This window comes from Thamnophis sirtalis, unplaced genomic scaffold, assembly GCF_051295495.1.
Source record: "Thamnophis sirtalis isolate CommonGarterSnake01/CBP01778 unplaced genomic scaffold, rThaSir2_p1.2 scaffold_11, whole genome shotgun sequence".
Classification (NCBI taxonomy): Eukaryota; Metazoa; Chordata; class Lepidosauria; order Squamata; family Natricidae; genus Thamnophis; species Thamnophis sirtalis.
Window position 1 is genome coordinate 31,052,507 of NW_028261391.1, and position 14,324 is coordinate 31,066,830.

General features: G+C 36.8%; 2 protein-coding genes across 2 annotated transcripts in view; one reads left to right on the plus strand and one right to left on the minus strand.

Moving 5' to 3' along the window:
* Positions 1-14,324, minus strand: part of COL4A3 (collagen type IV alpha 3 chain) — a 75,282-nt gene that overhangs the window by 7,829 nt on the left and 53,129 nt on the right. The window contains exons 36-43 of the mRNA XM_087725464.1: positions 14,189-14,278; positions 13,448-13,584; positions 13,231-13,357; positions 10,997-11,077; positions 9,317-9,415; positions 8,107-8,157; positions 1,068-1,250; positions 69-199 (exon numbers count right to left, since the gene is read on the minus strand). Coding sequence (XP_087581590.1) covers positions 69-199; positions 1,068-1,250; positions 8,107-8,157; positions 9,317-9,415; positions 10,997-11,077; positions 13,231-13,357; positions 13,448-13,584; positions 14,189-14,278 — 899 coding nt within the window. The remainder of the gene's footprint in view (positions 1-68; positions 200-1,067; positions 1,251-8,106; positions 8,158-9,316; positions 9,416-10,996; positions 11,078-13,230; positions 13,358-13,447; positions 13,585-14,188; positions 14,279-14,324) is intronic.
* LOC148043589 (uncharacterized) lies at positions 5,356-6,868 on the plus strand. The gene has a single exon (XM_087725465.1). It carries the CDS (start codon positions 5,391-5,393, stop codon positions 6,864-6,866), a length of 1,476 nt encoding a protein of 491 aa, XP_087581591.1. The 5' UTR covers positions 5,356-5,390; the 3' UTR covers positions 6,867-6,868.

Consider the following 14,324-nt stretch of genomic DNA (forward strand, 5'->3'; position numbering starts at 1 on the left):
TTTGCATTATTGCAAGTCTAAAATATAAAATCAATGAATGACTAATAAAGGATATTTATTTAACTTACTGGCATACCAGGTGGGCCATCATCACCTTTCATTCCTGGCAGGCCTGGAGTTCCAGCTGTTCCTCGGACACCTTTGTTTCCTTTTATGCTGTAGCCTGGGACTCCAGCAGGTCCTGGGCTACCACGAACACCTATATTTCATGGGGAAAGTACATGCATTTGGGAGTAGTATATTAACCAAGAATTATGTTAAATTACCATATATTCATATACATTCTATCTCTTATATCTCCTTAATAAATTACAATGTATGTATGATACTTTTTAATTTAAATCTCCAAAGTTAGCAGTAAGGTCCACTTACACAGGCAGCTGCCAGGAAGAACACCCACACATACACGCTTAACACACCACAAGCTAAAGGCTTTTAGTCTAATACAATCTTGTGGAATATTAATAATATTGTATGTACCTCAAAGGAGGTACATACAAGTCCTTAGAATGCCATAGACAAAACAATAGCCCACAACTCTCATAAATTCCTCTCTCTATCTTGAAAGGCTTTATCAGGGGATTGGATAAGTTAATGGAGGACACGTCTGTCAAGCACTAATAGTCTTAAGTTAATGGCAGACAAGTTTATGGAGTGCTAGTAGTCTTGAAGACAGGTTGGATGTATCTTGCCTCCAAATACATTTGCAGGAAAGAAAATTGGGGGGGGGGGGAATATGCATCTCTGCCAATATGCAGAAAGGAAAGGTGAACATGATGTGCTTTGGTCTGATCCATCAAGGCTATTCTTATGTTTCTATATTAAATGCAGAGATTATTGGACAATTAGTACATATGCTACAAAATGTCTTCCCTACAGAAGACAGCTGCTTGGCTCCTTAACTGTAAAGCAGAACAGCTGAATGAAGAGGGAAAAACACCTAAAATGAAAGTAGAAAAAAATTCATGATGAATCTGCTCAGGCATGAATAACTGCATCTATTTTGTAGTAATGGTAAGGTGCAGCAAAGCAAATGTTAAAGTTGCTGTATAATAATGGCTTCTTACCTGGATTTCCATCTGGGCCAGGAGGACCTCTATTTCCTTTGGAGCTAAGTATTTTCCCTGGTTTTCCTGGAGGTCCTGGTGGTCCAGGTAGGCCAGGAGGTCCACCAGGTCCTTGATCTCCCATGACACCTTTAAAGCCTTGTGGTCCTGGAAAACCAGCTACTCCCATATCTCCTTTGATACCTTGGGAATTAATATTTTAATCAAGTTAAGAACATATTATTGATCATTATATTTGCAAGGGTAGTGTGATTTGTTCCAAAAATTCTAAAAATCCTAAGCTAGTGATGTCAAGAAATATAACCCATCATTACTGGTCTCTCCACAGATGTGTTCCTTTCCACATATTTTCCATGAATATACTTTTGGGAAATACAATCTACTTTCCACTTACAGGAATTATAATGTTGGATATATAACCCAGTTTGGATCATATGTTATGAATTAGAAGTTACTCTCTTTATAACAATCACTGTTAATGTTACTACATTTCTAATCAGATGATGTGATGACCTATCAGCCAAGAGTAGACAATCCAGGAATCCTGAAGCATTTAGATTCAACTCTATCCTGACTCATATCTTGCTATGGGCAATATGTATTAATGTAGGGTTTTTACGGTGAATCATCTGGATGGTCCTTAGAACTGAGGTTACACGTGTAAGTAGAAACTGCATCAATCTGCAGAAAATATTTGCCTGTCAGCTAATCTTTGCTCTTGCAGTGTTCCCAGGGATGTTCGAGGACACGGGATGATACAAAGTAATAACCTGCAACATTTTATTCACTCATTTGATAATACTTGATTTACTTAGCTATTACAACGTGAACATTCTCACGAACACCAATGATGTAAGGACTAACCAATTATTGTGCCTTGGAGACTTGTTAGCCAATAATGAGATAATACGTAGAGCTCAAAGAGGCTGAAAACACTATAAGAATGATGTTTCATGATTAATAAGTTTGCTGTGGATTCTCATGTTAATTCTGGATGCTCAATAAACTTTGGTTGATTCAGCTATCCGTGAGTGGACATTCCTTTCATCTTCAGCCTCGGGAACCCTAAATGCAACATTTTGGCGCCCGAACAGGGACCCGTACTTCGTCCAGAGAAGGACAGACGCGTCGTCAGCCCAAGGGCTTTTCTTAGTAAGTATGGGGTCTTCGCTCTCTCTAGAGCAAAGGAAGCATGTTAGTGAGTTAGGGTATCTTCTTAAGAAGTCTGAGTTATGTGTGTCACAAAAGGCTCTTTTTCGGCTGGTCCGTGAAATTGCTTTAAGTTGTCCTTTCTATCCTATACAAGGTTCTTTGAAGTTGTCAGATTGGGAAAAAGTTGGCAAGGTTTTGCATTCTGAGCCTAGGAAAGATGTGGATGTTTTGCACGCTTGGCATTTGTGTCGGCATGCTGTAGAAATATTTGGTCAGAAAGAAGATTCTGTTTCTTCCTTATCATCCCCTCCTTCTCAACATTCTAATACTGTGATTTTTCCTCCACTGTCTGAAAAAGAAATTTCTTCTTTTGATCCTAAATCTGAGTCTGAAATAATACCTTCTTCTCCTTCTTCTGACATTGTGTTAAAACCTCCTCCTCCTCCTCCCCCTCCTCCTATTCCCTCTCATCTTTCTCTTCCTCCTATTCCTCATTCTTCTACTAATATTCTTCCAAAGTCTGCTTTTCAGAAAATGGTAGAAAATTGTAAATCAGATGTTAATATTTCTGGAGAAGAGTTAGCTGATTTGTTCTCTGTGTGTCCGGTTCAATATCAACCAGGGCCACAACCAGGTCAGCAGATTGCTGAGTGGGAAGGTTTGCCATTTCAGATTTTAAGGGAGTTAAAGAAGGCTATTTCTGATTATGGTATCACTGGAAATTTTACTAAAGGTCTTTTGGAAGGAATTAAGAATGGCTATTCTATGATTCCGCAGGATTGGAAACAATTGTTTAGAATGATTTTGACTTCTATGCAGTATGTTGTTTGGGAAAGTGAATATTTGCGTCATTCTCAGGCAGCTGCTTTAGGTAGTGGTGGAGTTTACACAGTGGAACAGTTGTTTGGGTCAGGTCAGTTTGCAGACATTCCTAATCAGGTTTTACTTCCTCCTGCAACTTTGGCGGTAGTTTCTGAATGTGCATTCAGGTCTTTTCTCAAGGTTCCTCAAGCCGGAGAACCTAAAGTTAGCTTTTCTAACATACGCCAGAGAGTGAATGAACCTTATGCTGATTTTGTGGAGAGACTTTCAAAAGCTTTGCATCAACAGTTGGATAATCAGGAAGCGGCTGGAGAATTGCTTCGTCAGTTGGCTATTGAAAATGCTAATGTGGACTGTAAACGTGCTTTGCAGCCTTTAAAAGCTACAAATCAATACACGTTAGCAGACATGTTACGTGTTTGTCAGGATGTAGGATCTCCATCATACAACATGAATTTGTTGGCTGCAGCGATTCAAAGAGGGAGGAAGCCTCCAGGGAACTGTTTTAGATGTGGAAAATTAGGGCATTTTCAGAAAGATTGTCATTCAACGACATCTAGTGGTGGTTGACTATTAGCCTGTTTTTAAACAGGATGTGTTTGTTTTAATTTTCCTTTACAGTCACAGGATAAAGAAAAAGAGGTAACATGGTTTTGCTTATTGTCTTTTCTCTCTATTAAAAGGTTCCAAAAAACCTGGAGATTTGGTTTCACTTACTGTTTTGCAAAAGAAATGTCTCCAAGAAATTCTAAATAAATTTAAATTGGGATATGTTGATAGAATTGCTTCTATAACCAAAAAGTTGTGGTTAGCAATTCTTCCTACATCACCTTTACCTACTGGATGTCTTTATTCTATTTTGGATGAAAAAGTGATTCATATTCATGAATGGTTGAATTTGTCTGCTTCTCCTCCTAGAAACATTTTTCCTTATCAACAGGCTTTAGAAGAATTGATTATGAAAGCACGACGAAGATCTTTGCAATTAATAGGTCATGACCTGGATGGAATAGCTTTCACTCGTACTAAACTTGAACATGAACATTTGATGACCATTTCTGATTCATATCAAATTGCATTTTCCAACTACCTTGGTGATATTCAATATTCTTTACCTAAAGATCCTAGAATAGTTATTACAAATACATTGAATCTTTCATTTTCTTCTATTTTTACTCGTTCTCCTCTTCCTGAAGCATTAACTATTTTCACAGACGGATCACCCACTCGTGGAGTTGTGGTTTGGACGGATGGTCAACAATGGTTTTCTAAATTCACTTCTGTTCAGACATCTGCCCAACGTTCTGAGTTGGCAGCTGTTATTTTGGCTCTGAGATTATTTTCTGATCAACCTATTAACTTGATTGTTGATACCAAATATGTTTTTCTTGCAATGCAATCTCTTCCTTATGCTTATTGTGCTGTTTCTCTTGACGTTAATCTTTTGTCTTTATTTTTATCCTTGAAACATGTTTTGGAAGCACGTGTCTTTCCTTTATATGTTGAGCACATTAGGAGCCATTCTCCTTTTCAAAATCCTTTGACGGAAGGAAATAGACGAGCTGATGAGACTCTCAAAGAAGTCACAACTCTTTTTTCAGATCCTGTTGCTAGTCATTCATATTTTCATCAAAATGCTAAATCTTTGGCTAAACAATTTTCTGTTCCTATGTCTCAGGCTCGTGACATTGTTCGAGGATGTACTTCTTGTCAACAATTTGCTGTTCCTTTTCCTATGGGAGTAAATCCTCGAGGAACAAAATCTAATCAAATTTGGCAAATGGATGTTACACAATTTGCTACCTTTAAACCATTCACTTATTTACATGCATCCATTGATACATATTCTCATTTTTTGTGGGTTACTGCTGCTAGACATGAGCGCACCTTTGATGCCATGTCTCATTGTCTTTCTGCTTTTTCCGTAATGGGACGACCAATTCAATTAAAAACTGATAATGGTCCTGCGTATACTAGCAAGGACTTTAATTCTTTTTGTCAACAATGGAACATTCAATTGATACATGGAATTCCTTACAATTCTCAAGGGCAAGCTATAATTGAGCGAGCTCATCGTACATTCAAAGCCACATTAACTAAATTGGTAAAATCTGAATCTGGTCCTTTCAATTTGAGAAAAATTCAAAATTTGATCTCTATTGCTCTTTATGCGTGGAATTACTTAACTTTTCTAGATTCCTTTTCAGACATTCGAGTCAAGTTTCATTTTCAGACGTCCCCAGATTATAAGTTGATCGTGGTCATAAATTGGACGAGGTTACGCTGCAGTTGAGGATTTGCAAACAAAGCAAGCTGTGTGGATTCCAGGCCGGTGTGTTCGTCCTTACCATGGAAAAACAAATGAAAGATCTAAGGATGCAACGTCCTCCAATATTGCCTTGGAATCACCTTGAAGATCAACATCAATTGAAAAAATCCTTTTTTCTCATGTGTTGTTTTCTCTTTTTCTTTTCTTTTTCGGTTTCTACTAACTCGGAAACAATTCCTGCTCTTCCTCTTAGTCCTAATCTTTGGATTCGTCACGCTCAATATATGTTTTTGATTCATGGTCATAATATAACTTTATATTATGAACCTCCTATGGCTCTTGGTCAAGTTGCTTTTATTCCTAATCTAATTAATTCTTCTGCTTTCATTGTTTCGCAACTTCAACATATTTCTTCTTCTTGGCTATTTTCTACTCCTCCAAATGAATTAAATTCAGTTAGATGGAAGTATATTCGCATTAACCAATTTACTAGAGGCTTATGTTTTTGTTGTTATGCTCGTCATAATTGGTTTAATCAATGGTCTGATTACTCAAAAGCTAAACGTATTTTAGATAAAGTAGGGAATTATAGTTATTGTACTCAAAAATATTGGTTATGGGGTACTATTAAAACATCACAAGGTCATAACATCATACCTGAAATGTATCCTGAAAATTTTCCTATTTTTCAAACTGTTTTTTCTAATACTGACACAGGTGGATCAATCTGTGCTGGATGGCAATTAAAAGATCCTACAATGTGGTTTTTCTTTGATAAATATGCAACTAACGTACACCCTCAAAACTATCAATGTGCTGCCATTGGATATTTGTCGTTACCTGTACAAGTGGGTGCTTATGAAAGTTTACCAACTAGAAAAAGACGTGCAGCCTTGGGATCAAAATGTTCTGATGAAGTTATTATTAATACTCAACTTTCTTCATTGCATACTTTTGGACGTGCAGTAGTTGGAGCAATAACTGGAACTATTTCTTTGGGATCATACCCAGGAATATTAACTCAAGAAAATAGACATTCTATTTTAGGTCTTACATGCCGATTGGAGAAATCTATTAATGCTACTGCTGCAATTATTAGAGACTTGCAAAATGAAATTGAAGAACTTAATCAAGATTTAATGCAACAACGTTTTGCTATAGACTATTTGCTAGTTCGTCAAGGTGGATTTTGCACTTTAGTTGGTCAACGTGCTTGTGCTGTGCATTTTCATTCACTTAATAGAACTATTGAAGATGAATTAGCTAATTTACAAGCTTCTATAAAAAATAATGTACATTATGAATTTTCTCCTTTTGATTGGTTAACTAGCTGGTTACCTAATATTTCTTGGTTGAAACAATTGTTTTTCTATGGTGTGAGCATAATTGTATTACTTATACTTTGCTGTTGTTGTATGCAATGTGTTCCTTCATTTTTTGCTATGTTTTTTGCTATGTTTCGTAAGTCTCCTGCACCTACTTTGAATATGATTCAAATGCATGCTCTTGAAAAATCTCTTTTATCGTCATTAAAAACAAAAAGAGAGGAAATGTAGGGTTTTTACGGTGAATCATCTGGATGGTCCTTAGAACTGAGGTTACACGTGTAAGTAGAAACTGCATCAATCTGCAGAAAATATTTGCCTGTCAGCTAATCTTTGCTCTTGCAGTGTTCCCAGGGATGTTCGAGGACACGGGATGATACAAAGTAATAACCTGCAACATTTTATTCACTCATTTGATAATACTTGATTTACTTAGCTATTACAACGTGAACATTCTCACGAACACCAATGATGTAAGGACTAACCAATTATTGTGCCTTGGAGACTTGTTAGCCAATAATGAGATAATACGTAGAGCTCAAAGAGGCTGAAAACACTATAAGAATGATGTTTCATGATTAATAAGTTTGCTGTGGATTCTCATGTTAATTCTGGATGCTCAATAAACTTTGGTTGATTCAGCTATCCGTGAGTGGACATTCCTTTCATCTTCAGCCTCGGGAACCCTAAATGCAACATATTATTAAAAAAATAACATTTTAAATAATATAAATATCAGCATATTGCCCCCAACAATTTGGGTCCTCATTTTACCGACCTCAGAAGGATGGAAGGCTGAGTCAACCTTGAGCCCTGCCAGAATCAAATTTCTGACTGTGAGCAGAGTTTTCCTGCAATACTTCAATCTAACCATTGTGCCACCATGGCTCTTATATATAGTGTGGAAGATTTTTAAGATTCTGTATTATGAATTTACAGCATCACAGGATTGTATTGTGAGGAAAATAGGAGAGGAAGGTATGTTGACTATATTCACCATCTTGAGTTATTTGTAAAAATAATAAAAATGGGATAAAAATAAATAAATTAAATAAATAAGATATGCAGTATAATTTTGAGAGACCGCCTCCTGCCAATTACCTCCCTGCGACCAATTAGATCACATAGATTAGGCCTCCTCCGAGTTCCATCCGCCAGTCAGTGCCGACTGGCAACTACACGGAGGAGAGCCTTTTCAGTAGTAGCTCCAACCCTTTGGAACGATCTCCCCGTGGAGATTCGTACCCTCACCACCGTCCAGACCTTCCGCACAGCCCTTAAGACCTGGCTAGCCCGTCAGGCCTGGGGACAAAGATAACTGTCCCCACCCGAATGATGAATGAATGTTGCTTACTATTTTACTTCTATGTATTGTGGTGTCTATTGTCTGTATACCCCCCCCTTATTTTATGTAAGCCGCCCTGAGTCCCCTCAGGGAAAAGGGCGGCCTATAAGTATTAATAAATTTTACCTTTAGATCCAGGAAGTCCTTTAGGGCCAGGAATTTGTTGCCCTGGTGAACCTACATGATGATAATGTATTTTTTTTATTTCAAAAGTAAGTTAAGAAATTTAAAAGGCATTATATTACAATGGTATTAATAAGAAATATGGCTGAATGTTATACTGAAAATTCATATTCCGAAGACCCATTTTTTTCTATGAACGTTCAATAATGTTCTTTATTTCTTGATAAATTTATTTAACAAAGGAGTTATTTGCTTAAATAGTTCCAACATGGCTAATACATATTGTGATTTCCACATTGCTGCAAAGTAATTCCAAGTTAATAATTATATAACTGGTTCAAATTCTTGTTCCAAGAAGTATTTGAAATACTGTATGTCTTAAAAGTACAGCATTAAGAATAAATGAAATCCCATTTTTATGTTCCTTATCATCTTTACCATAGTTTTACAGCCCTATTTACAAAAAGAGGGTTGTGAAAATAACTACAGACCTTCACATGCTGGACATAAATTGTTTCAACTTCTACCCTCAAAATGACACTCTAGGGCATTGCACACCAGAACAACTAGACACAAGGACAGTTTTTTTTTCTCAAATGCCATCACTCTGCTAAACATCTAATTCCCACAACATTATCATATTAACTATTAAGACCGTTTTACTACTATTCTTCTCTTCCTTCCTAGTTCCTGTCTCTTCCCACTTATGACTATAACCATGTTGCATGTATCTTTAAAATTTATATTGTTTTATTTGTTTCCTAGTATAATTAGATTGCTTATTAGTAACCTATGACTATCACTAAGTGTTTTTATCTTATGATTCTTGATAAATGTATTCTATTTTATTTTTCTTTATGTACATGGAGACCATATGGACCAAAGGCAAATTCCTTTGTCTTTTCCAATCACACTTGGCCAATAAAAAATCTATCCTATTCTATATGCTAAATAATGAGAAATAGACAAAATATTTGAAACAATTTTGCACCAGCATCTAACAACAATAACAATCAATTCAAGTAATGTCCATTATAGAAATTATGTGGTTAAAAATTATGGTAGCCATTCTTTTAAAATAGTCTTATTAAAGGTTAAGCAACTAAATTAAATTTGAGCATTTGTCAGCGATGAAAATAATTTGGCAGAATATCACAATCCCAAATTAGCAAATTTTGTGATAATATGAAAAAGATTGCAACAAAATAAAAACCTCGTGTTCCTGTTTCTCCAGGTGGACCATAAGTACCATCATGTCCTTGATTACCCTTTTCACCAGCTAATCCATTTTCACCAGGCAATCCAACTGGGCCTGAGGAAAACAAATTTTAAAGAGGTATTTATTTTATATGCATTTCAGAAAATAGGGAGAAAAAAAACCACATTTGCTTAATTCATGATGCAACCATAATATAATGGAAAAGTGGTTTGCTAAACAAAGTCAAAACACTAATACTGGCAAATCAAATTTTGTTTGCCTTTGAAACACTATATAAAAACACTGTTTCCTTCTAGAATACTGGTTGGTAATGTCTCTGAATTATAAGATAATATAAGTATATCAAGGAGACTATCTTCCAATTGTTCTTCATCACAGATATGTGGATACCATTTTTTCCAAACAAACTTTGCTGCTTTTATTATTGAACTATGTTATTTCCTTCTACCAAAATCACTCTAATCTGGAGTATGAAACATGTGGACCGCTGGTTTTTTACAGTCCTCAGTGTAATATCAAAAACAACTGAAGGAAACTTTTAATTTAGATTTATCACCTACTGCTTCTTTGAACAGTATTCTGTTACATGTAGAAGTGAGAAAAGAGATGACATATAACTAAAGTGAAAAGAGAATAGAAAGGAGAGAAACAGAATTAATGTCTTTGTGAAATGTTTTAGCTCCACTAATGTTTTAGATTCCTCTGCTATTAGATTTCCATACATATTATTTTCATGCAGTGGTGAAATTCAATTTTTTTTACTACCGGTTCTGTGGGCATGGCTTGGTGGGCATGGTGTGGCTTGGTGAGTGTGGCTTGCTGAGTGTCACAGGAGAAGATTACTGCAAAATCTCCATTCCTACCCACTTTGGGCCAGCAAGAGGTGGCATTTGCTGGTTCTCTGAACTACTCAAAATTTCCGCTACTGGTTCTCCAGAACCTGTCAGAACCTGCTGGTTTTCACCCCGTTCTCATGGAATATGACTCTCTACAAGTTGACCATTCTTATAGTCTTTACTAACTAATAATGCTCTTACTTCTCATATCTTTTGTGTTCATTGATAAAACCCAAAGAAGAAACAGCTTTATTTGCCATTTTGCTACTATTTGAGCAAGTTGACAACAGCAAGAAGCAACCATCACTAATTTTTCCATATTCTTTTCCCTGGTGGTATCTAGATAATATTTAGAAGGTTAAAGAAAGAAGAGCAACTGCATACCAGAAACAACTTCAGTAGTGTCTAGTTCATCTGTCATATCCACCCACAAGAGATCCATTCCCATTAATAGCTATGATATCAAACCAAAGAAGAGAGTATGGAAATCTATCAAAAAGCAGTATGCCGCATGTTCAATTACTTTGGTTACACTGCTTCTAAAGATTGCAAAGCTCTGTATCTGTGCATGTATGCAACATGATATATCACAGATGAATTGCATTTTGCAATATTATGGGTCATAAGCCACCTCTGCTTCTCAACTTGTATTATGCACGAGAAACATTTCCCTTTCAGATAAGATATAAAAGAGCCTGGAAGAGATAAAATAGGGTTCTATACATTCATGCTCTGTATTTGGATAGATAAAACTAGATAAAAAAAATAAATGGTTGCGTTTTTCAACAGTGAAAAATGGGGAATGTTCAGAAAAGGAAGGGTCTAAGAATGTACAAACCTGGAGATCCTCTAACACCATTGTGTCCTGGCAGTCCTTTGCTACCTTTGCTACCTTTACTGCCCACAGGTCCTGGTTGTCCTATAAATAGAATATAACACATTGACAAAAATTTTAAAGGCTATTGTATCCATTTTTTTACTTCACTGAATATAGGTATTTATGTGTTGTCCACATTGTTTAAGGTAGCACAGAGAATTAAATGCCCTACTATGGCTTCATCCAAACACTCTCCTTGCCCTGATCCTGAGACGGTGTGATAATAATTTAATCCATCCTCACAATGGAGTCTTCCTCTAGCTTTCCAATGAAACAAGCAGAATCAAAGTGATCTGGCAAGAAAGTGGTTGTTTCCATCAGGAAACAAGATGCAAATTCATATTCCTGTTTGCTTTATTTGTCAAAAAGAACAAGATCTCCCTAGCAATGAACTTTTTCTTTTTGTCTTATTTTTAGAATAAGATACAAAGACTGATCTTGTAGAAAGTGTTACTATTCCCATCAAAACTTCAATTACCATTTCCATAGTGTTTTTTCCTTCTCCAGCTAGTGATGAGGTTTGGTAGAGACAAGAAAAAGTAGTGAAGAGAAGCATCTCATCACTTTTTCTCCTTTCCAGCAGAGGCTTGTTTGAAATGAAACAAAGATTATTCACCCACCCTGCTCCTCTTCCCTTCACTGCACTTGCTCTTACTCCATGCTTCCATCCCATCAGCCTCTGACTATCATCGCACCAACTGCCCAGTGGTGGGTTTCAAATTTTTTTAGAACCTGTTCTATGGGTGTGGCCTATTTTGTGGACGTGGCTTGGCAGTCATGTGACCGGGCAGGTATGGCCAACTTGACATCACTCATGCACACTCAGTCACATGACCACCACCCCCAAGCCATGTGGCAATTTTTTTTGGAACTCCTATGAAAGGGGGGGGGGGAGACAGGGGAAAATATCCCAAAAATAGACAACTGGAGGATTAAGGGTCGAAATTAGGGACATCCAAGAAGGCAGGACAGAGAGGAATCCAGTAGAAAGCTATCACATGCTGGGGGAAGAACTTTGGGAGATCGGAGGAGGCAAGACAGAGGGGAATCCCGGAGAAACCTATTACACGCTGGGGAAAGAACTTTGGGAGATTGGAGGAGGCAAGACAGAGGGGAATCCTGGAGAAAACCCCTGAGCTTGCCTCTGCTGTCTGGTGGATTGTGCCGCTGGACCTCTCCAGCGGGCGAGGGTGAGCATGGAGTGACAGGGCTGGGGCAGGTGTTCCGGAAGTTACTTCTGGATCCATTTCACCACCCGGTTCTCTCGATCTGGAGCAAATCGGTAGAAACCCACCACTGCAACTGCCCTTCTTTGAGGAAAGTGATTTTCTTGGCATATTTTGATAACATGGCAGAAAAATACAATATGATTTTTGAAGCACTATGCTTTCTTCATGTTCTGCAGATGGGTGAAAATCCCTGTATCTCTTATGCCAGTCATCTCTAACTTGGCAGACTTGAAAACCCAATAATCTTTCAGATTTCTCAGCCAATAACTATTGGAAAGTCAAGAATTGGAAAAAGGTGATCTTCTATATGTTTTTTCTACCCCCTCTGATTAAGTTGGCAAGAAACTACATTGTATAAGAAATTATTACTTAGACTAGCTCATTACTCTGAATGGTCTGTGAATTCAAGAAGCTAGGATCAAATAATATAATTAAAAAAACAATTATTTAAGTCCTTCCAGGCAGAGAATGATCATATATAGGAGGGTTCTTGATTTTTCCATATTGAATGCTATTATTCATTTCAAACTTCAAGTGTGAGCAAGCAGGAACAGTACAAACTTGCATCCATTCTGGCTGTAGACCATAATCCATATATTAGCTGATATTCTTTTATAGAAGAATACTGGATGCTGCTTAAGTATAGTTTTAAAACTCTCAGAAGTTATCTTGTTTTAATGCTTTGCTTGATGGCTACATCAAATATGGTCTACCGGTGTTACCCCAACTTTTTTATGTACTCCTCAGAGCCTAACATAATTGAGATTTAAAAAACTAGTATAGCCACCTGCCATTTTGAGGAAAAAACATGAAACCTATAGGATTAGTTCCAAAACAGTATGTCTTAATTAAAAAGCAAAGGAGGAAAAAAAAGATAATCTACAATTCTAACCTCTCAGGTCTGTGAACTCAACTCAACTCAAACGTTTTGGCCAACAAAAGATTGCTCCCATCATTCTGTTTTACCTGTAATTCCTGGTAAACCAGTATCCCCTCTGTTTCCAGGTAGTCCAGGTACTCCAATAAGACCTGGGTGGCCTCGTGATCCACTCTCCCCTTTTCTTCCCCTCTCTCCAAGAAGACCTGGATTACCCTAGCAAGTAGCAACAAAATAAAAGAGTAACTAAAAGACCAGCAAGAGATCACCACCTGATACAAGGAAAGTATCACCAGCTTTCTATACCTTAGGTCCTGGGTTTCCTGGAGGCCCAGTTCCAGGTTTAGATTCTCCTTTATCTCCTGGAATACCATTAAAGCCAGATGGGCCTGCTATACCTGGTGATCCAGGCACACCTGAAGAACCTTGCTCCCCTTTATGACCTGAAACGACATAATATTGAAATGTTTTTTCTTTGATTTATTTGAACCTTCATTGAAGAGCCCAACCATCCAAAATCATCAAGTTTATTAATGCAAATATTAAATGAGATAAATGTTCTGATCTGAACTCCAAATTCTTTTTTTAAATACTTTTTTAATTTTTAATTTTCAAAACAAACACAACATTCAGATTCATGTCTATAAATCTCTATAACTTGTTAGTGAAAATAAAGTTGTACTTAAATTACTATTAATGCAGAGAATTCTTGCTCTTACAGTATCATTATCCAATCATTACTCTACATGAGAGCAATGGGTCAATAGGAGGAGAATGTTAATTAAGTCAAACTGTTGAATCCAAATATGGTTTTGTGCATGAGTATTTTACCTTTGCATTTTATTTAATTGTAAAATCAGAGTAGAATTACACATGCATGCATTATACATATTTTTTATATTTTACACATGCATAAAATGTGAATGAGAGTTTGACATAGCTAAAGCACACAATCTATGGACAATCTTGTATCCAAAGCCTGCTAAACTAAAGTTTTACTGTATTAGTATTACTATAATGATAATTTAGATACTTTAACAAGATTACCTGGCATTCCCATGTCCCCTCTGTCTCCTGGAACTCCTGGCAATCCAGAGATTCCAGGAATTCCTGAAAGTCCTTTAGCTCCTTTAGCTCCTAGAAAGATAATCAATGTTGATATTAATTGTATAGGATTAAAATG

Excerpts from the sequence above, each read along its gene's own strand:
- LOC148043589 (XM_087725465.1), top strand. The coding sequence starts at position 5,391 with ATGGAAAAACAAATGAAAGATCTAAGGATGCAACGTCCTCCAATATTG.